The following is a 24283-nucleotide window of genomic DNA, read 5'->3' on the forward strand; positions in this document are numbered from 1 at the left end:
GAAATTCACCCCGAGAGACCTTGACAGGAAACAGAAGGAAAATAGATGAAGAGCCAGCAATTGGTTAGTGGAAGGACAGGATGCCGGTTGGAGAAGAAAAACAAACAACTCGCACCATTTGAATATACATTTCCAATTACATCATTTTCTTCTGCATTATGTCTCCAGGCAGTTGAGAAGATACAAATGTGTCATATTTATTTATAAAGCTTTATTGAGATTTAAAAAAAAAACAGAATTGAATTTTATAGAGAAAAGAAGCAGGGGGAAAAAACAGCTGTAAGGTGGCTGTTTTCTCGCAGGATAAATGGGGTGGACTGAGTCCATGGAAACATTCCTCACATGGCTGCCTTTCTGAGGATAGAGATGTATGTGATGGGGTTATGGCCAAGAAAGACATTCTAAATTCCAAAGGATTATACAAACAGTTGTTATTATTATACATACAGAGGCACACACACACACCAAATTAGAAATCCTTCTGAACATCAGTGAAATGTCACTCACACGGTGTGCTTTTGGGGGGCTGCCAGGATGGAGCTACTCACAGAGGTCGGGGTATCCAGGCCGGGCGGCACACCATAGGACCGCTCCTGCAGGGACTTGTCTACGCTGACCTCAGAGTAAAAGACCTGGAAAAGAGGCAGACATCCGACGTGAGAGCGGAGCTGACACTTCTCCACCAGACAGAGGACCCAAGGCTAGAGCTGCACTCACAACCACAGCGGGTGTTGACGTGAGCTGCCTCACCTCTCACACACTAGCCCTTTGTCAGCAAACATCAGACATACCCGGCTGGGGTCGCAGACTCCTAAGCCTGTAGAAGCTGGGAAGAGATACATTGTAAAGTGGGGTAGAGAGGGCCAACCCACCTCCCAGTGTTTTTTTCTGAAACCACCATTCTCTCAGGAAGTCTTTCATTTTCCCACTTTTGCGTCTACCTGTATCCAGAAATACATTTCTCTGCTTTAAAATTACAACAGGATAAGGGCTTGGTAAATGTCTTCTCTCCCTTAGTGAACGGGAGACAGGAGGGAACAGTGGGTCTGGGTTCTCGTGGGGAGTTTACAGCCCAGTGGACAGCTCAGCTCCAGCAGGCTTGTGGGCCTGGGGTGAGGATATATTCACAGAGATTTCAGAATTCCAAGAATTTATCTGAAACCTCTTAACTTCAAAACGTTCACTCATTTTTAAAAACACTTTTCAAAGAAAATATTTTTTAAAAGACCAATCTTTCACCTCTCAGAGGTAGAAATGCATTCTCTGTCCCCTTCGCCACTTTACCTGTCCACCCCATCACTTTCATTCAGGTTTTACATTATTCTGTCCTTACTGATGACAGTGACTTCCCATCATTTCCCATGTTTCTGCTCTGGTCTCCAAATTTGACTGTGGGCAATTGGAGAGCAAGAAGCATGTCTTCCATTGAGTTTATATTTTCCCATCCCTGAACAGAGTCATTCTGTCATTTTTGAGATTGCATCCAAGTACTGCATTTCAGACTCTCATGTTGACTATGATGGCTCCTCTATCCCTTATTCCTTGGAAGGACTGATGCTGAAGCTGAAACTCCAATACTTTTGCCACCTGATGCGAAGAACCGACTCATTAGAAAAGACCCTGATGCTGGGAAAGATTGAAGGCAGGAGGAAAAGGGGACGACAGAGGATGAGATGGTTGGATGGCATCACCAACTCAACGGACTTGAGTTTGGGTAAACTCTGGGAGTTGGTGATAGACAGGAAGGCCTGGCGTGCTGCAGTCCATGGGGTTGCAAAGAGTCAAATATGACTGAGCAACTGAACTGACTGAACTGAACTGAACAGAGTCAGGACCCAATAGATCCAACTGACTTTCAGGACACTTACAAAGGCCCTTTAAAGGGAAACATCTCCTCTGGTTTCATGGAGGGAGAGTGAGGCTCCCCTAACATGAGAGGGCTGATATTAGGAGGCCAGATCGGGAAGGAGCAATGATGGGAAGGAGGTGCAGTTCCCCCAACACACCCACTAGAGAAATCCCTGTGCCCAGGTACTCACAGTGTACCCCATGATGGGGCTCGGAGGGTGCCTAGGCATCTTCCATTGTATGCTGAAAGCTGAACAGTTCAGAGCATCCAGTATGATATCAAGAGGTGGTCCAACCTTGCCTGCTCCAAAACAAAAGAGATGGTGTTAGAAGTTTCATGCATCCCACCATGAGTACACTTAACACAAGATGTAAGAGTGTGTGCTTACAGATGGAGAGCAAACTGAAAGATGATTCCAGAGGCCAGAAATGCAGAAAGCTGTCTAGTAGGCCACTCCTGTGTCAGCTGACTGCACCAGACCTCTGCGGGCCCCTCCCCACGGGGCAATGGGAGGGAAATCAACTCAGCTACTGCCCACCGTCCCTTCATAATTGCTAATATCTCAAGGACCAGCAAAGGAAAATTCAGGATAGCATAGGCCAAGGAGGGTTTCCCTGATAGCTCAGCCAGTAAAGAATCCGCCTGCAGTGCAGGTAGCCCCTGGCTGGATTCCTGGGTTGGGATCCCCTGGGTTGGGATCCCCTGGAGGAGGAATAGGTTACCCACTCCAGTATCCTTGCCTGGAGAATCCCCATGGACAGAGGAGCCTGGTGGGCTACAGTCCATGGGGTCGCGAAGAGTCGGACACAACTGAATGACTAAGCACAGCACATGTAGGCCAAGGAGTGTGGAATATTTTAAAGCAAGATAGTAATGGTGTTTTTTTTAAACTCAGTAACACATATGTTTTACTGATATGTTATATAGATACGTTTGTTTATATAGCTCATATATTCTTAATGTTGAATATTTAATAAATGTGGCTTAGTGTAGTCATAAAATGGGTTTAGGAAATTTCAAACGTTTTACTGTATTCTTATCTTAAATAATTTTATGGTTATAAATAATAAAATTTACGTTTATAAAAACAACATATGCAGATTTCAAAATTTAGAAAACACAAACAAAAAACTTCCATCATTCAGAATTGAATCCTGCCATCACTGTAATACAGTATTTATACCTTCTCTTGATTACATGGAATTTTTTAAGATATATAGATATATATACATACAGACATATTTACATATTTTACTTATATAATGTATATATAATTTTAATGTTTTATTGTGCTCATTGTATATAATATGCACATATACTCAATATATTCCTGTTATTTCAATTAGTATATATAATACACATATACTATAAAAACTGATAGTATACATTTACTAAAAAAAAATTTTTATTTCTGTATCAAGTGGACATTAGCTCTTCCACTTAATACATGTGCCGTAATTTACAATTTATCTCATTTTACTATTGCTGTGCTTAATTTCTTTCTGATATTTTGCTATTTTTAAATAATGCTCCATGAGGGCAGAAACTAGGTATGTCCTGTTCAGAGCACAGAGACTAATTAATGGAAGGGCTCGACAAACACTCCTTGAGTGAATGAATATTCTTCAGTTTGATTTTACACTTACTAATATGTCCTGATGATCTTCCTTTTTAGTGACTGTCTATAATTCTCTAACATATCAGTTGGGATAGTCTCTGTTGCTGCTGCTGCTGCTGCTAAGTCGCTTCAGTTGTGTCCGACTCTGTGCGACCCCATAGACAGCAGCCCACCAGACTCCCCTGTCCCTGGGATTCTCCAGGCAAGAACACTGGAGTGGGTTGCCATTTCCTTCTCCAACGCATGAAAGCGAAAAGTGAAAGTGGAGTCGCTCAGTCGTCTGACTCTTAGCAACCCCATGGACTGCAGCCTACCAGGCTCCTCCGTCCATGGGATTTACTCTCCAGACACAGATATCTAATGTGTCTATTTATTGGGTTACTGCCAGGCCTTCCATCACCATTGTTTTCAATAACAGAAGCACAGGCCTTTCTGGGGGACCAGGTGACAGAGGTCCAGCGCCAGCAATCAGCAAGAACTGCCATGGACACCTCCCACTGCCACCACTGCTGCTACTCAGGGATTTGGCCTTCAACCCTTCTCTGGCTCTGGCTTGGTTAAAGACTTAAAGTCCCATCTGATTGGCCAAAGTAATGTCATGTGATGAACAGGTCACGTGACCAAAGGATCAGAAAAGAAATATCAGTTTTTTTCTGGTTTCCCAACTGGAAAAGGACAGGATGAAAGGAGTCTTGGAAATCGTTCTTCCACCAAGCCTATCTACTGCATAGGAGTCTCTCTAAAGGAGGACAGGACCTTAGGAAAAGAGTAGGGGTGGTGAGATAGCCAAATCCTCTGGTACTCAGAGCATGCACATATATTAACTTTACTCCACTGATTGACATTTGGTCATTTCCAAAATTTCACTGCTGAAAATAATGCAAAGAAGAACACCACTGTGTGTGTGCATGCCTTTTCATGCACGTGTCCAAGCATTTCCAAGATGGATAGCTATTAAAAATTATGAGTAAATGCATCTTAATTTTTAATAGCTACTGACTTGCTCTCCAAAAAGGATTAAATAAATGAATCTTGAAGTACATTCAATGTTTTCATTTGGGTAAATCGAGTAGAACTTTAGTGTCTAAGACATCATTTTTCAACCTCCATTCTACTGACATTTCAGGCGGTGTATTCTTTGTGCAGACTCTCCTTTTAGAATGTTGAGATGCATCCCTGGTCTCTATCCACTAGATGCTAGTAGCACCCACCCATCATAGTTGTGAAAACCAAAAATATCTCCAGACATTGCCAAATGTCCCGTGGTGGGCAAAAATGACTCCAGCTAAAAACTGCTGATCCAACAGAATGCATATTTTAAAGACGTTTATGTTAGTTGCTCAGTCATGTTTGCGTCTTTGTGACCCCGTGGACTACAGCTCACCGGGCTCCTCTGTCCATGGAATTCCCCAGGCAAGAAGACTGGAGTAAGTAGCTATTCCCTGCTCCAGGGAATCTTCCCAACCCAGGGATCAAACCTGGGTCTACCTGTATTGCAGGCAGATTCTAATGTAGCCAAACTTACATCTAGAAAATTAAGGAATTTTAGAAACTTATGGAGGTGTATGAGAATGCCCAGTATAAGACACACATCTTCACCAGATCTGATTGTTACTTTAAAATCTTTGTTACGTTGATAAGAAAAAAAAGAAGAATATTTTAATACCCTCTTTGGCTATTTTTCCTCCTCCCTTAATGTGTTTCATACAGTTTTCAATCAGGTTGCTGCTGCTGCTGCTAAGTCACTTCAGTCGTGTCCGACTCTGTGCGACCCCATAGACTGCAGCCCACCAGGCTCCCCCGTCCCTGGGATTCTCCAGGCAAGAACACTGGAGTGGGTTGCCATTTCCTTCTCCAAGGCATGAAAGTGAAAAGTGAAAGGGAAGTCGCTCAGTCGTGTCCGACTCTTAGCGACCCCATGGACTATAGCCTACCAGGCTCCTCCATCCATGGGATTTTCCAGGCAAGGGTACTGGAGTGGGGTGCCAGTGCCTTCTCCGTCAATCAGGTTAGTTTTCTTATTATTCAGTGATTGAAAAGAGCTCTTAATATGTTAAATATCTGAATCATTTACCTATATTTTTTCCTATGTAGTTTTATATTTAGGCCAGGCTGTACTATTATCTATCACTGGCCAGTTTTATTGCTGAGGTCTATGCCAATGAAATCTCAAAAGAAGCCAAGAATGGGAGGAAAAGATGGCAGAAATGATTTACAGAACCCTCATAGACCACAGAATAACCAATAAGCACAATCTCATCCTCAGTTCAGTTCAGTCACTCAGTCGTGTCAGACTCTTTGTGACCCCATGGACGGCAGCACACCAGGCTTCCTTGTCCATCACCAACTTCTGGAGCTTGCTCAAACTCCTGTTCATCAAGTCTATGACGTCACCCATCCATCTCATCCTCTGTCATCCCCGTCTCCTCCCGTCTTCAATCTTTCCCAGCATCAGGGTCTTTTCCAAGGAGTCAGTTCTTCGCATCAGGTGGCCAAAGTACTGGAATTTCAGCTTCAGCATCAGTCCTTCCAATGAATATTCAGGACTGATTTCTTTTAGGATTGACTGGTTTGATCTCCTTGCAGTTCAAGGGACTCTCAAGAGTCTTCTCCAACACCACAGTTCAAAAGCATCAATTCTTTGGCGCTCAGCTTTCTTTACAGTCCAACTCTCACATCCATACATGACCACTGGAAAAACCATTGCTTTGACTAGACGGACCTTTATTGGCAAAGTAATGTCTCTGCTTTTTAGTATGCTGTGTAGGTTGGTCATAACTTTTCTTCCAAGGAGCAAGCATCTTTTAATTTCATGGCTCCAGTCACTATCTGCAGTGACTTTGGAGCCCCCAAAAATAAAGTCTCTCACTGTTTCCATAGATTTCCCATCTATCTGCCATGAAGTGATGGGACCAGATGCCATGATCTTAGTTTTCTGAATGTGGAGTTTTAAGTCAACTCTTTCACTCTTTTCTTTCACTTTCATCAAGAGGCTCTTTAGTTCTTCTTCACTTAGATCCTAGGAATAGCACTGCTGTCTTTAATGGAGAAAAATTACAATCGATCAAGTTGGGCTACAGTCGATCAAGGAGTGGGAAGCAGTCCTTGTATCCTTTGTGTATCTGCCATGGTTCAGGACAGAAAACTCTCTAGGTGTTTTAAGCAGAAAGGTGGTTACAAATTGGTAGAAAGACTAGAGGAGTGGAATTCAAGAGTCTCTATTAGCTCTGTTTTACAAATATGTGAATAAATAAAGGAGAAAGAGAGAAAGATACTAGCTAGAGAGATGACAGCTAGCTAATTCACTATAGTGGTGATTCAGGACCAAGAAGCTTCTGCCTTCACACTTGACCCTGCCATTCTTGTTGCCACAACTGCCTGCAGAAACACAGGGAAGTGGTGGTGAAGCTTGGAAAGATTCTTGTGTTTTGTTGGCCTTTCTTGGCAGGAGAAACAGCAGCCAGGAAGTGGCCTTCCTCCCACTCCTGCCTCCCGTTAAGTCTCAAGAGTGCATCTAACCATACTCGATATAATTTACATGCAGAATACTGCCTGCAAGGCACTCTGGGAAATATTTTTATTCCTCCAGCTTTGCATTACAATAATGATGCCTAGAAGGAGGGTAAAATTGTTACTGTTGAACAAGCCAGTCCATAGGCTCTACGACATACTGGTACCTTAAGAAGCCTGAATTCCAATATAGTATCTCTTTTACCTTCATATTCTCTAGGAAAGTGCTCAAATCAAGCCCTTCTGGGACACAGACAGGTATGATTTCTATTTTATTGGTATATCTTCCATTTATTTAATCTTCCACATACCTAACGAGTATGTATTGAGTTCCCATACATATCAGGCACTGGCCTAGTCAGTGAGGCTACATTAATGGTACAGAGAGACAGAGGACCGTAAACAAGTTAGCAGGACATCACAGCCTGGTGTGAGGAGCATAAAGGGAAGGATGGAGCACTTTGGTGGCACATAGTAAGGAGACCTCTGACTCCACCTGGCAGACTAGTAAAAATTAGACAAAGTGAGGATGGAGAGGCATCCCAAGCAGAGTGAGCAGTATACACTTTTTTCAAAGAGTCAGGGGAAGAACCACATAATATTAAATATATCTGCTGGTGCACAGTCGCTAAGTCATGTCTGACTCTTTGCATCCCCATGGACTGTAGCCCGTCAGGCTCCTCTGTCCATGGGATTTCCCAGAATACTGGAGTGGGTTGCCATTTCCTTCTCCAGGGGATCTTCCTGACCCAGGAATTGAACCCGCATCTCCACATCTCCTGAATTGCAGGCAGATTCTTTACCAGTGAGCCACCATGGACACCCAGTATAACCCTAGAGGCCATAACTGAGTGGATGCGGGTAGGGACTGAGAAGGACGAAAGCTCCAGGGGTTCTGCCTTGGGCAGCATAGGGGAGAGGTGTGGGCCATCCACTGTTTAGGAGCACAAAGGCAGCTTTGACTGCTACTGATGTAGGAGGTGTGGTCATCAGCAGCTGGTGAGTAAGAGGTGGCAAGGTCAGACATTTGCGGCAAATACCAAAGCTATCCTAGATGAGTCCAGTGGTTAAAGATGGGAAATCACATTAGGGAAAAGAATTGAAAATCGGATTTTTTTAAAGACAAACCTTCCTAAGTTTAAAAGAAGTAAAGAAATCAAAAGAAAAGTGATGGATTCCACTTCAGAAAGCTTCATTATGCTTTTCAAATTTCACAAAATAAAAAATCAAAACAACAGATCAAAGGGTGAACAATTGCAGCAAAATGACAGGCCAAGGGATATCTTTATTATAAAACTCATACATATTGAAAAAAAACATATCCAGTCCCTAATAAATAAAATATGAAGAGAGAACTCACTAGAGAGGAAGTATAGCTGGTAAATACACATGGCAAAAGATTCCATGAGTATTCCATTCCATTCCATTCCATTTGCTAGTTATCAAATAAATATAACTTCTTAAAATTGAGATGTCATTTTCACCTATTAAATTAGCCAAAATGTTTAAGTGATAGTAACTAATGCTGACAAGACTACATAAATGTGCTGGTCTCAAAAAATTACTGATGGCAGGATAAATCAGCACAGGCATTTTGAAAGGCAATTTGGCAAAATGTGGTACTATCCATAAGTATTTTTCTTCCCTTGGACTCTCAGATGTGGGATTACAGTCGGCCATGAGGAAAGAATACTAAGAGAAGGCTGCTCCCATGAAGATGTTCTTCAGAGAATCATCTGTGATGTAGAAAAATCGTAAACAGCCTAAATATCTAGAAATAGGGCAAAAGTTAGCTTCTGTTCTTCCCTCCACCCCTGGCTTAAAAACCATGATTCTTTAGTTTCTAAATCCACTGCTATCTGTCCATGTGCATTTTGGTTTTCATATTTCATCACTTCTATCTTCTGTCTGTTTCTTTTTTCTCCTGCAGGTTAATGCCTTTGCCCCAATTTACAAGTATTTCGGTGGGGTTTTGGAGGGACCAGTAGTAAATATGCTTTTTCAACCCACCATGTTTCACCAGAAATCAGCTGATCTTTGTAACAGTATGGGACAGAGAAAGAAGACATTATTCCTACTCTACAGATGAAGAAACTGAGATCGAGAGTCTGTTGATATAAGATCTCATCAGTGGGGCAGGAGACAGAGACAGTAAGTAACAAAGAAGAGAGGATCTTCTTCTCTCTACCCCTTAAAGTTTGTGTACTTGGTGATTGGAAGGACTGATGCTGAAGCTGAAGCTCCAATATTTTGGTCACCTGATGCAAAGAGCTGACTCAATGGAAAAGACCCTGATGCTGGGAAAGATTGAGGGCAGGAGGAGAAGGGGACGACAGAGGATGAGATGGTTGGATGGCATCACTGACACAATGGACATGAGTTTGAGCAAACTCCAGGAGATGGTGAAGGACAGGGAAGCCTGGTGTGCTGCAGTCCAGGAAGCTGCAAAGAGTCAGACACGATTTAGCGACTGAAAACAACACCTCGGTGATTATGCCCACCTCCTCTGCTCAGCTCCACTATACTCTCTTCCCAGGCGCTCTCATCTCTCCTCGTCATATACATATGTACTGGTGCCCCCAAGTCCATCTCCCCAGGCCAGCCCACTCTCCCAGAGGACAGATCTACGTACCCAGCTGCCAAGTGCACCCAGATGTTACGTGGGCCTCTCAAACACAACACGTCCAAACTAAATCCATCATCTCTTTAACCTGAGCCCCTCCAGTAATCCTTGTTCAAGTACATGGTATCACCATCCACTATGACCTTCAAAAACCTGGAAGTCACGCTCAGCATCAAATTGATCACATGGAGTCCATGCTCTCCTGTTCATGGAGGCCTCAGAATCCTCCTCAATCCACCGCCTAGAGCAGCAGCACCACCTGTTCAGAGCTGCACATGCAATGGAACCTATTCACCACTTGTCAAGACTTCCCCAGATGGCGCTAGTGGTAAAGAACCTGCCTGCCAATGCAGGAGACTCGAGAGACTCCAGTTCAATCCCTGGGTTGGGAAGATCCCCTGGAGGAGGGCATGGAAGCCCACTCCAGTATTCTTGCCTTGAGAATCCCATAGACAGAGGAGCCTGGCGGGCTACAGTCCATAGGTTGCAAAGTGTCGGACACGACTGAGCGACTTAGCACACATGCTTGCAAGACTTCCCTTAAGGTTTCTCTGGCCTTTCCAGACCCTAAAGAGTATAGTTACCCCCACTCAGCTTGCTCAGCCTGCACCCTCCTCAGAAGAATGTGTGTTAATAAACTATTACGCCAATAAATGGAACTTTTTTCCTGCAAAGCAGTGGAAGGCCACAGGACTGATGACTGTAAATCTTAGGAGTAGGAGGGCTGTATGCAGGGTCACCTTGTCATAAGGAAGCAGCAGAGGCCTTGTCTTAAGGCACATTTGTATTGTGAGCACAGCATTTCTCTCTTTTGTGTTTGTTTGAGGTGTCCTTGAAGGAAGGGCAGGTCTCCAGCTGGGAGCCGTCTGAAGCTGTATTTGCAGAGTCAGCACAATATTTACACAGAGATTGTAGGATCCTTGGAGTATCCATATAGGGGGCAGGTTGAAGGCAGGAGCACACCACCCAGTGGGTCCCTCTGAGCTGGAGATAGAGTCCAGGCAAGTGGGGGTGGACCTGGAAAGGCCAGAGAAACCAGCTGGGAAGTCTTGAGGCTTGGCCTAGTACCAGTTTTGAAGATAAAGGGACATCGGAGTGTGGTCCCCACCAGAATGAGCCGATCAAAGTATTTCTCTCAATCTCTTCTGGCTGGAAAAGTGAAAGATTAGAAGGGAAACTAACAAGATGGGCCTCACATCTCTCCAACCAGTGCGTCACAAGGAGAATGTCCTATCATTGGACAGGGCAAGTCGAACCCAAGCTACTCTCTCCAAAAACTCTTAAGGAAGCAAAAAAACTTTTGATAATTCTTGGAACACTGAGTTCCTCTAGGATTTTATCTATTATGATATAAAAACATACCAGTGCTTCCTCAATATTAAAAAAGAAATCAAAGTGGTAGGTCGCTAACGTGGAATAAACAAGATTTAAGCAGTTAAATACAAAAATAACACTCATATTTAACCAACAATGCTTAGAATGTTGGATTATATATTATACAATAGGAAGCTAGTTTTGAAGAACTGTAGCCTTTTAAACTAGTATAATGCATTTATACAATATATCCGGAAGCTGTGTTTTTGTAAGCTAAAAGCTATACTTCTTAAGAGATAAATAAATAAAAAGTGTGTTTCTTTGCCATGAGGGAGCTCTATTCTTTACAGGGGCTTTCTTCTTTGGAAGTTTTTCAAAACTGTGTTACGATTTTGCACTAGAAACTTCTGAATGATTAGGTCATTTTCTCATGGTAATTTTATTTCATAAAATACTTTGACTTCCTGCACAAAATTCATCTCTGATTCAATTAGCTTTGTAATCCAATTCATAAAAACACTCCAAAATGCAAACAAAAATATCATCTGTGACAGAAATACATTGCTCTCTTTTTAGTTATTTGACTTACACGGAATGAACCAAGTAATATTCACTGATGCAATGGAAAGTGCCCAGACTAACTAAAAATAATCAAGAAATTCTGAGTAGGAATAAAACCTTATTTCCATCTTTTTGAAGCTTGCTCCAACCATTATTACTAAAGCAAGCACTATGAATATGTAACCAGGATCTGCCACTAGAGCCACTCTCAAGGTGATGCCTTCAAGGCAACACTAAAAATGTAGGTTTAGACACAGAACAGTGTTTGTTCTAGTTACCTGGGGATGAAAAATTGTCACACACTGAGGAGCAGCACAAAGTGTTTTCCAGAGCCCTTCTAGCCTCTTTTTGTGGGGCAGTTATGCTTTACATCAGGCTTCCTGGTGGCTCAGACGGTAAAAGAATCCACCTGCAATGTGGGAGACCTGGGTTCGATCCCTGGGTTGGGAAGATCCCCTGGAGGAAGGCATGACAACCCACTCCAGTATTCTTGCCTGGAGAATCCCTATGGACAGAGGAGCCTGGAGGGCCACAGTCCCTGGGGTCACAAAGCATCAGACACAACTGAGTGACTAAGCACAGCACATGGTCTACATCACAATCTTGCTTCCCTCTGAAATCTACCATTCTAGGATGTAATTCCAGAATATAATCCACAGCACCAGAGTATAATTCCAGAGAGTAAGCCACCTTTCCAGAATGTACGTCACCCTTGCACAACGCCTCGGTTTACTCATTAGCTAACCACCGGGCTGGATTAGATGGTTAGAGTCCCCCCTACTCTGACATTCTACTCCCCTAAATACCACATGGGGACATCCCCAGAACACGAAAGGTAAGAGGAAAGAGAATGGCGCAGAGCAGTTCCTGGTACAGGTAGACCTAGACAGATGTGGCCTTGCTTTAGAAGAACCAGTATGGATCCTCTTCTGGCCACACCGGGGACCTTGGCTTGAGTGTGTGTCCCAGGCCACGATGACACGCCTGTAAGAGCCTGGGGCACCTCCACTTGTGGACTGCTTCCTGAGCACCCTAGACCCTGGGTTCCCTGCCCAAATAGTCCTGAGCATGTGTCCTGGTCTTCAGTGGCCTCTTCCCTGGGTCTGCTCTTCTGAGGGTGACCCATGCTGCTGGTGTGTGCACCCTCAGTGACAGGGTGGCCAGTGGGTTGCTGTTTGCCAGGATGGGTGGTGGACGGAGCTGGGGTTGTTGGCTGGGGTGTCCACATGTGTGCACAGGCACAGCCTTCAAGGAGGGACAGAACAAGAGGAGCCCCAGACCAGGCCTTAGGGACCAGTCCTGCCACGCTGCTTCTTTCAAAGTAAAGCTCAAGGAGTCTGAGAAATCTAAATTTGAACCTGGTCTTCCAAGTCATCATGAAAGTATATTGGTCAGGGCGGAAAGAGAGAAAACACTGTATCTAGTAGTTTACATGGTGAATGGATTGTAAGTTTTTACAGGTGGTATGGAGGTGTCCATTTGAACTCTTGCTCTGGATGCACTAGCAGAGGGGCAGGCCCGCCTCCAAGAATCACACTGTTTCATAAAGGGGGGTTCAGCTGGGTTCATAAAGGAGGGTTCAGCTGGGTTGTGAGGGGATCTTGCAAAGGAGTCCTTCCGGCCCAGCTGGGGCCTTCTGGAAGAGGGAAATTTAGCTGCGAGCCTCTAACAACATTCTTGAATCAGAGATGTGGATGGACCTAGAGTCTGTCGTACAGAGTGAAGTAAGTCAGGAAGAGAAAAACAAGTATCGTATGTTAATGCATGTATGTGTACTCTAGAAAAATGGTATTGATGAACCTGTTTGCAGGGCAGGAATAGAGACACAGATGCAGAGAACAGACGTACGGACACGGGGGCAAGGGCATGGGGTGGGACGAATTGGGAGTGTAGGACTGACAGATATACCCTACCATGTGTAAAACAGATAGCCAGTGGGCAGCGGCTGCAGAGGGCAGGGAGCACAGCTCAGTGCTCTCTGATGAACGAGATGGGTGGGATGGGGTAGGGTGGGAGGGAGGCCCCAGAGGCCCCAGAGGCAGAGGATATATGTATACAGATAGCTGATTCACTTCGTTGTATAGCAGAAGCTAATGCAACATCATAAAGCAACTACATTCCGAAAAAAATTTTTTAAAGGAATCAGTCAACAAGCCAAGCATAGCACAGATGCCAGAAATGGAGAGGGATGCTGGAGAGAGTGGGAGCACCCCAGAGCAACCTACTAGGGTAACAACTAGATGATGGACTTCAAGGCTCTGCTCTCCCCTAACTCCAGGTGTGTTAGAGAGGGTTAAGGCAAAAACCAGATGTTAAGTGCCTACTGTGTGTGAGACTGCCCTTGTGACCCTTTGCTGTCACTGGTGGGAGCTCACTTCTGACCACATTAACCAAGAAAAGCAAGTGGAAGCTGTGAGCCTCTACTAATCAGCCGCCCGCTGCCACACACACCTGCACATATATGCACACATGTACACATGCATGCACTTCCTCCCCACCCCAAGCAGAAATCCTTTAAATCACTTCACAGTGATTCATTATTAACAATGATTAAATGCTCAGATCTTTTAACATGGGGGAGGACAAAGAAACTTAGACTATGAAATTTGACAAAAGCATCTGGACAAGAATATAGAGAGAAGATTTTAAGCTAGAAGTAAATTGAAAGTGTCACTCAGTCACGTCTGATTCTTTGCAACCCCGTGAACTGTAGCCCGCCAGGCTCCTCTGTCCATGGAATTCTCCAGGCAAGAACACTGGAGTGGGTTGCCATTTCCTTCTTCAGGGGATCTTCCCAACCCAGGGATTGAACCTGGGTCTCCTGCATTGCAGGCAGCCACCAGGGAAGCCCTCAGAAGGGAGATTCAAGTTCATCTAATCCAGCAGTTCTCTGAGGTTTGGGAGCATCCAAATCACTCCCACAGACTGGAATAACAGATTGCAGGTCCCACCTGGAGATTCTGATTCTGTAGGTGAGGGATGGGGCCCATGAATGTGCATTTCTAATATGCTCTTGGGAGATGCCGATGCTGCTGGTTTTTAAACCACAGTGTGAGAACCACTGGTTTGCCCTAATCTCTGATTTTAATGATGGGGAAGCTAAAACTCAGAGCAGCTAAGCATCGTGTGAGATCTCAGCAGCTGGTGAAGAGAGGACACTAAGATCTTGATCTGCTCAGTCCCTCGTCAGATGCTTCGGAGCATCCAGCAGCACCTCCAAGTTTCACAAAGCTGTAGTGGCTTTCAGTTGGAGGCTGGCCTCCAATCAGGTGTGCCAGTAACTCTCAGCTCCTTTGTTGCTTCAGTATAATCACATTCCCCTTAGAGGGCATGTCAATGGTGGTGGTTTCAGGAGGATGCCCCTATAGGGGATTTCAAAAGTCTCTGAATGTCTGGGTCCAGGACACTGATGCATGGAGTTTGAAGAAGCTGTGCAGGTGGTCCTGATATACACCTGGCTGAGCCCCACTGTGAGTTCCATTCTTCCAGGTAGTCTCATCCATCCACACAGTGTCCCCAGGCACCTGCCTGATGTATCTTTTCAAGCAAGCTCTGCATATCTAACTGGATTTCTCAGCCTTGATGGCTCATAGACACTCCAAACTCCAAAATGTTTTAGTTTTAAACCATCTTCAGTCTCCAAATCTCCTCTCCCATGTTCCCCACAATCCAAAAATCGGGGAGCAGCTTTAGCTCCTCCCTCTATGTTCCAGATGGAGCAACCCACACCCCCTGCACACTGCCCCCAACAGCCCATAGAATGTAAGTTCCATAAGGGCCAGGCCTTTTGCAGTCAGCCTTTAATCCCTGGCACCTATCGTAGTCTCTAGAATATAATAGGCAGTCTGGAAATATTTGCTGTCTGACTAACTAAATGATTGATCAAATAAATCCACATCTTCCTTCTAGTTCTACTGCCATGACCTCAGTTCAGCCTCCTATCAAACTCTACTGACATCCCCAAATTAGCCATAGTTTGTTCTCCCGGATGCCCAAGGTACCACAAGGACCACAAGAAAAAAGAAATCCCAGTTGGCAAGAGTGGCTTGCCACTCCACCACGAGACCCCTGTCTTGGTTGGGACCAAAGGCCATTTACTCGAAATCAGACCCGCTGAGGCCTGTGGGTCATTCCCAGTCTGTGGTCTAAAGAGAATGCCTCATTCGACCAAGCGCTAAGCAGCAAGGGTCTGCTGCAGGAAACAGGGTCATCTTTCCAAGAGGGTATAGAGGGGACATTGGGGAAGGACCAACGTGCTATTTGCTTTTACTGTGAATTCTCCCCATCCCACAGGCCTGAAGCCACAACCATGCAGGAGGTCCTTGTAAGGGCTGGGGGTGATGATGTCTGCAACCAGCCTCCTATACAGTCCGCTCAGATGACTTCAGAGAAAATGGCCAGTGTCCACAGAAGGCAACCCTCCCTGCAATTCCTCTGCCTCACTGCTAGATGAACGGACTTTGGGGATTATTGTGACTTCAGTGGGGGTCTTTGTGAGAAAAAAAAGAATCCCCATTAAAACATCACAGTGATTGTTGCTGCAGGCAAAATCCATAGGTGAAGGCAAACTTTAGTGGGGGAAACTCTGGTAAAGAGAATACTTATAGGGGCTTTCCTGGTGGTCCAGTGGTTAAGAATCCACTTTGCAAAGCAGTGGAAGTGGATTTGATCCCTGGTCAGGGAACTAAGATTCCACATGCCTCCGGGTGACTGAGCCTGAACACTGCAAGTACTGAGCCAATGGGCTCTGGAGGCAGTGTGCCGCAACTGGAGAGCTCGCATGCTGCATCGAAAGATCCTGCCTGTGCAACTAAGACCCGACACAGCCTGGAGTGGGTAGCCATTCCCTTCTCCAGGGGCTCTTCCCAACCCAGGGATCAAACCCAGGTCTCCTGCATTGCAGAAGAATTCTTTACCAGCTGAGCCACAAGGAGAGTCCAAGAACACTGCAGTGGGTAGCCTATCCCTTCTCCAGCGGATCTTCCCTACACAGGAATTGAACCAGGGTCTCCTGCATTGCAGGCAGATTCTTTACCAACTGAGCTATGCGGGAAGCCCAAATAAACAAATAAATATTTTTAAAATAGAGAGTACTTACAAAGAAAGCCTCAATGTAGCGCATCAAAAATATCTACTAATGATGTTTCCCTGGTGGCTCAGCTGACAAAGAATCCTCCTGCAATGCTGGAGACTTGGGTTCGATCCCTGGGTTGGGCAGACCTCCAGAGAAGGGAATGGCTACCCATTCCAGTATTCTGGCCTGGAGAATTCCAGGGACTGTATAGTCCATGGGGATCACAAAGAGTTGGACACGACTGAGTGACTTTCACTTATTTCTTTCAATGACCATAGTGGTTTCTAACATGTGTCCACAAAATCTTTAATATTCTTCCTCCAGGAGGCCGAACTTAACTTTCCTCCCCTTCAGTGTGGGATGGATTTAGTGGTTCACTTCTAAGGAATAGAAGATGAAAGGGAAAAAATGGTAGCTTAACACTGGAGAAACCTGGAAGGCACTTTAACCACGTGATCAAGGTTAACATCACCAGTGAGAAGTCATGTTGACATCATCATGATTTGGTGGGATATGAAGGATAATTCATTTCTCTATATGCCTGCCAAAGATGCCCAACCCCAGTCTAATCATTAGAAAATATTAGACAAATCCAAATGGAATGACACTCTACAAAATAATTGATCAGTGTTCTTCCAAAAGGTCAAGGTCATGAAAGACAAAGACTGAAAATAGTCCACAGACTGAATGAAACTGAGGAGATATGACAATGAAATGCAGTGTGCTACCCTGGATAGATCCTGGAACAGAGAATAGTCCACAGACTGAATAAAACTGAGGAGATATGACAATGAAATGCAGTGTGCTACCTGGATAGATCCTGAACAGAGAATAGTCCACAGACTGAATGAAACTGAGGAGATATGACAATGAAATGCAGTGTGCTACCCTGGATAGATCCTGGAACAGAGAATAGTCCACAGACTGAATAAAACTGAGGAGATATGACAATGAAATGCAGTGTGCTACCCTGGATAGATCCTGGAACAGAGAATAGTCCACAGATTGAATAAAACTGAGGAGATATGACAATGAAATGCAGTGTGCTACCCTGGATAGATCCTGGAACAGAGAATAGTCCACAGACTGAATAAAACTGAGGAGATATGACAATGAAATGCAGTGTGCTACCCTGGATAGATCCTGGAACAGAGAATAGTCCACAGATTGAATAAAACTGAGGAGATATGACAATGAAATGCAGTGTGCTACCCTGGATAGATCCTGGAACAGAGAATAGTCCACAGATTGAATAAAACTGAGGAGATATGACAATGAAATGCAGCGTGCTACCCTGGATAGATCCTGAACAGAGAAAAAGACATTCGTGAAAAACTGATAAAATTTGAATAAGGACTGTACACTTGTTAGTAGCATTATAGGGTTAGCCTTGATAAATGTACCATGGCCACATAAGATAATCGTATCATGGGAAGCTGAGTGAAAGACATATGGAAACTCTACCATTGCCACAACTCTTCTGTAAATTTAAAATTAATCCCAAAATAAAACTACCAAAGAAAAAATGTAGATCCTTCCCTTTTTTTTTTTCATTATAATCCCAGAAAGGAGACCCTTTTCACTCCTGCAGAGTCCTCTTCCCAGGCAAGACTGTCTCCCTTCTGGAGCAGAATTGTCCTGAGCCCTGAAAACCAGCAATGGAAAGCTGGTTATCACCCTACCCTGCCGACTTGCGGGGCCTGTGCAGCCACAGTGACTCTGAGAAGAGCAGCTTTCACGGTTCCTCCTTTCCTCAGAAAAAGGTTTCTCTCCTGTTTCCTCCTGCCAGCACTGGCCCTGCACCGTATGGCAGCCCATCTGGTTGGGGTCTCCAGGCTACACCTGCTTGAGAAGCAGCTTCCGCCTTTCCCTGTGAATCTGGCCCCTGCAATTTTCAAGGTGGTGGCAAGAGGCCTTTGGCCAAAACTTCACCCATGGCTTCTTCCTGGTAAAGCCATGGGGTTAGTAGAACATGAAGCTTATTAATCAGTAGACTGGATTAGCTTGTATGTGATCACAAAAGGTTTAAAATGTCTTATCCTTCAGGGAATAGAGATTTAAAAAAAAAATTTATGTAGACCATTTTTTAAGTTTTTATTGAATTTGTTACAATATCACTTCTGTTTTATGTTTTGGTTTTTTGGCCACGAAGCATGTGAGATCTTAGCTACCCAACCAGGGATCAAACCCACAACCCCTGCATTGGAAAGCAGTCTTAACCACTGAATCACCAAGGAAGTTAGGGAATAGAGAATAATAGTCATTTCAAAACAGAAATGTAACCAATCACCTCCCCTTTCCTAAAATGCTGGAAATCTTAAAGACAGTAGTTTCATAGTTTGGGGATATGAATTTGCTAAAGATGATAATGGCTATAATTTGCTGATCACTATCTCTAAGCCTGGCACTCATCAGCACTTTACAAAAAGAGTCCCTTCCTCCACTTCCAAGCCCATAAGTTATTTTTACACAAGTAGGGAAAGGAGTCCTCCTCTGGGCAGACACAGATCCGCAGGCAAGGGAAAGAGGATGGAATTTCCACCCCAGGTTGTTGCATCCTCAACCATTCATGGATTAACACAGTAATTCCAAACTGGATTCTAGATCTCTGCAACTACTAACTGCAAAGAAAAGGCCCGACGTTGTCCCCTCTTTTTCATTCTTTCAACAGCTCTGCAAGATACTGTAATTATACCCATTTCTTAAATGAGGAAACTGAGAACCGACAATTATTGCCATGTTCAAGATTATAGAAAGTGGAGTAGCCAGGATTTGACCTCACGCCTCTCCAACCCCAAAATGAATGTTCTCAATTACTTCCAAGATTATGTGATGGAAGAATCATTGGAATGTTGATGGGAAGAAACAGATTTACTCCATGGGCAGTGATTACTGGCAAAAATCATATCCTACTTATTTTGCCTTTGGACAAAAACAGCAAGTTTTCCCTTGCCCTCCACCCTTTCTTACTATCATCTTAAAAGGTAACAAAACAATGGAGAAATTTTATTCTCCCTAGTTTGGGGCTAGGGGTCAAACTCATCTGACAAGATTATTCCCCAAAAGAGAAATAATGAGAGCAACTGAATTGGACCTCACGTCTCAAGGAGATTCATGGGGTGATGAGGGTCATGTTGTAGGAACCTGGGCTTTTGGAAGGCAGCATAATGTGAGGAATTGAGCCTGCAAGATGGAGGAGATGCCAGATCTTCAATAAAAAATGCCAAACTTTACAAAACTATGGAGTAGAGAGTAACAGTAACTGAATTCTGTTGATTCCTTACTATTTGTCGTTACAGTTCTAGAGACTTTGGATGTATTAATTCAGCAATTCTCATAACAACTCTGAGAGATAGGCACTACTATTGTCCTATTTTGGAGAAGGCAATGACACCCCACTCCAGGACTCTTGCCTGGAAAATCCCATGGACGGAGGAGCCTGGTAGGCTACAGTCCATGGGGTCGATAAGAGTCAGACACGACTGAGAGACTTCACTTTCACTTTTCACTTTCATGCATTGGAGAAGGAAATGGCAACCCACTCCAGCGTTCTTGCCTGGAGAATCCCAGGGACAGGGGAGCCTGGTGGGCTGCCGTCTATGGGGTCACACAGAATCAAACACGACTGAAGCGATTTAGCAGCAGCAGCATTGTCCTATTTTAGAGGTGAGGAATTTGAAAAAGAGAAAGATTACATAGCTACTGCAAGGTGAGGGAGACAGACCAGGAACCAAGGACAACTCCAGAGCCTTGAGGAGTAACACATGGATCTTGGAGCCAAATTTGACTGACCAACGAAGAAATGGGGAAGAGGGGAGCAAAGACATCTGGGCTACACTAATAATAAAAACAAATAAATATAAGGACCAGATTCTGTGCTTAAACTCTTTATCCCCAGTAAAGACAATCCAAATTCATTTTACTGTTAGCCACTCAGTCATGTCTGACTCTTTGTGACCCCATGGACTGTAGCCCATCAGGCTCCTTTGTCCATGGAATTCTCCAGGCAAGAATGCATTCCCTTCTCCAGGGGATCTTCCTGACCCAGGGATCAAACCCAGATTTCCCACACTGCAGGCAGATTCTTTACCATCTGGGCCACCAGGGAAGCCCAAGATTCACTTTACTAAATACTAAAATCTATGGACCTGTGATATTGTTTTAGTATTTCTAAGCCACGTTAAAAAAAAAAAAAAAAAAAAACCTATCCTTTTGGAGGTACATAATTTCATTGAGAGATGAACATTATTTCTATAAAACCTGCTGTCTCTTCTTATCAGGAAAAAATAGGATAGCATATTTTATTATCAACAAATCTAGATGTATAACAAAATACCTCTTATATACTACTTATAACTCATAGTTGACCCTCTCTATTTGCTACACATACTAATCTTCACAAAGAACTTCCTTCTGCAGATGAGAAAACTGAGGTTGAGACATAATACCTTGCCCCAATCACACACCCATAAGTAGCAGCTAGTAATCCAGGTAAGCTGGTCTCCAAAGACCAAGCACTTCAATCACTAAGCTCTAGGGCAGTCTCTCTGATCAAGGATAATGCCAAAGTCCTTATTTTCATTTATTTATTTATTTATTTTTGGCCATGCAAGCAGCATCTAAGATCTTAGTTCCTTAATAGGGATCAAAACCACGACTCCTGCAGTAGGGGCACAGAACCCTCACCACTGGACCACCAGGAAATTCCGCAGGTCTGTTTAACTATGGGATATAAGATCTTAAGATTAGTTAAGAAAGTAAGATTAGAATGTCTTACATATATACTTTGGAAACATAAAAATGCACAAAGTATATCTGTGGAATGAAAGAAGGAAGGTTCAGTGTGGCACTATAGCCAGTGAAGGGACATAAGTTGCATAAACACTGACCATGCCTATCAGGATTTACGATCTGATTAAGGAGAAATGATAAACATAACTGAAACAATAAAATATGAAGAGCTGTCTATTGTCCAGCACAGCAAATCATGCCATAGGTAATAGAGAAGAGGGACTGGAATCACTAAGGACTATAAAATCTAAGTTAGAAAATCAATACCCAGAAAATGAGATTTGAGATATGCAAAGTCACCTTAAAGAAATGGGATGATAAGCCTTGAATAAAGTATGTGGCCAAGGATCAGGCAGTATGCACCTCTGTGGTGCCCCTGTGGTACCCGTTTGGATTAGTCAATGCTCATGTCAGATCATTTGTTAAACACTTTGACTCTTATACTCAGTTCAGATAGACTAGGTTGTGCTGCTGTAATAAATGACCCCCAAAACACAGAGGCTTCCAACAGCAAGGATCTATTTACCATTCATTCACAAAATCACCATGAGTTGGCTGTAGCTCTCCTCCACATTACTTCCACAGTAGCATTCTACCAAAATATGAAGAAAAATGCTATCCTGGGGGTTAGGGGGTAGGCGTGCAGAATTCATGTGGAACACAGGAAAAGCGGGTCAGAAAGGCAAATGGCAGTGATAACCACCTGGGCACTGTCCAGGGAAGCTAGTGCCAGGGAATCTGCATCATGGCATGGCTGCATCCCTAAGTATCTCCTCTCAACAAATACCAGTCGCTCTGTGACCTGTTCAGAGCCCAAAGACAGCAAGAAGAACAAAACTCTTAGGCACCTATTGCCCATATCCTCACATTCACATAATTGTTTGGCTCTCTCTTAAAATAGTGGACTTGAAATACCTTTCAACTATAATTAAAACACCACGGTATTGGCATGGAAATGGACAAGCAGATCAATAGAACAGAACAGATAGCCCTAGAATGTAAAAAACTTAATTTACGATAAGAAAGGCATCTTGGATCAATGGGTAATGGAAGAATTATTCAATAGATGACACTAGGGCAACTGGTTAGCAAATTAAAAGAGAAAATCAATTTCTAGCCTTAATTCATACAACACACAAACATAACTTTAACTCCAGATGGATTAAAGAATTAGATAAGTTTATATTTTTAAAGACATAAACAAGATGCTCCCCATTCACCCTCATCTACCCCAGCATATTTATTTTTAAAGTTTTGTTAATAGAAGAAATCATATGCAAAATAAACAGGTTATACAACTTTTTAACACATTTCCTTCTGTTAAAACAACAACCAAAGTTAAAATACAACTTGGGTACAAATATTTACAGACAGAAAAAAACATTAATATGATTTAATATATAAAGAACTCATATGAAACACAACAGAAATATTTTATGATATATAGAGAAAAATGGACAAAAGCATGAACAGACAAGTTACTAAAAAAGATGAAGTTTTTTGAAAAAACACAGAGAAAAACATTCAAAACACATGAGTGATTAAAAAGTAGAACTTACTGCAATACTGAGGGCCGTTGCTTATCTGCAAATTGAAAGAATTTTTAAATGATAAAACCCAGTTCAACGAAGATGTGTTTTTATACATTTTGACAGTAGTTTTACTCATACAACTGTTTTGGAAAGTAATTGGGCGATGTCTGAAGATTCTTGAATATATCCAAATATGACATAGTAGTCTGACTTCTCATGATCTATCCTAAAGAATATCTCAGATATAAAATGAAAAAATTTTATGCAAACATGTTTATCTCAATATATTTATAATATTGAAACATTAAAAAAACATGAATTCAGGCAAGAATACTTAAGTAAATTATAGCAACATATATGTAAATGATGGTCTTTCATAAAAATGATGTTTATAATAATATGAGGAAATGCTTTTATTATGTTACATAAACAAATCAGTCCACAAAAATGAACGCACACACAGAAATATGCAGAGCAAAACCCTGAGAAAAGATCATCAAAAGTTCACAGCAGTTGGCTCCAAGTGATTCATTTTTCTTTCTACTTTCCATATATTTATATTTTCTCTAAAGAGCATGCATTATATTATGAGAGAAAAACAAGCATCTTAATAAATAATTTATAATAACTGAGTGTTGACTGTGTCAAGTGCTGTACTGGGTACTTTACAAAACCAAGGCAGACACTGTTATAGCCAAAGGCAGAAGAGTAACATCTAACTCTTACTAGATGTCAGATATGCTCTGACTGATCCCCTATATTATCCCATCATTAGGTTTGTTATGTCCGTATTTTACAGTTAAGAACCCGAGGCTCAGTGAAACTGAGTAACTTTTCCAAAATCACACAGCTGGAGTGTCTGTGATGGAGCCAGTATCTGAACCAAGATAGATCTGTTCCAAATCCAGCTCTTGTGACTACACAGTGACTCTTGCCTTATTGCAACAACCTGATGGATACCATTTTACAGATGAGACAATTGAGGCTTTGAGTATGTTAAGTGACTGTGATCACAGGATTAGAAAGAAGCTTGTGTGTGAACTCAGGCATTCCAACTCTAGAATACTCCCTTCTGCTGTCCCTCCACCCCCATCCCCAGCTACTGAACACATCACTCCTTAAATAACTAGTACACACAGCTCTCATGCTTTTCTCATTTTCCCTCTGCGGCCCCTCTTCCTCACTTAAGAAACTATACTCTCGGTTTCCCAGGGCATGGACGGTCCAAGACCTTTAATAACCCTTGCTTCCCTCCCTTCTTTGCATTCCTTTCTCAACATCAACATCTCCAATTCTAGGCTTGCAAACTTTCCTTCAAGTTCATGATTTGATAAAGACCTTCATAGGGAGGGGAGTGTAAATACTTTACAGTGTTTTCGTAGATGTCTTTATTTCCAGTCTTGCTTCTATT

At 43.1% G+C, this 24283-nt stretch overlaps 1 protein-coding gene across 1 annotated transcript in view; it reads right to left on the reverse strand.

Annotated features, from left to right (window-relative positions):
• Positions 1-24283, reverse strand: part of EGFLAM (EGF like, fibronectin type III and laminin G domains) — a 194229-nt gene that overhangs the window by 123399 nt on the left and 46547 nt on the right. Inside the window, exons 2-3 of the mRNA XM_070357624.1 lie at positions 2040-2149; positions 549-632 (exon numbers count right to left, since the gene is read on the reverse strand). Coding sequence (XP_070213725.1) covers positions 549-632; positions 2040-2149 — 194 coding nt within the window. The remainder of the gene's footprint in view (positions 1-548; positions 633-2039; positions 2150-24283) is intronic.

The sequence above is a fragment of the Bos mutus genome, chromosome 20 (genome assembly GCF_027580195.1).
Source record: "Bos mutus isolate GX-2022 chromosome 20, NWIPB_WYAK_1.1, whole genome shotgun sequence".
Taxonomy (NCBI): Eukaryota; Metazoa; Chordata; class Mammalia; order Artiodactyla; family Bovidae; genus Bos; species Bos mutus.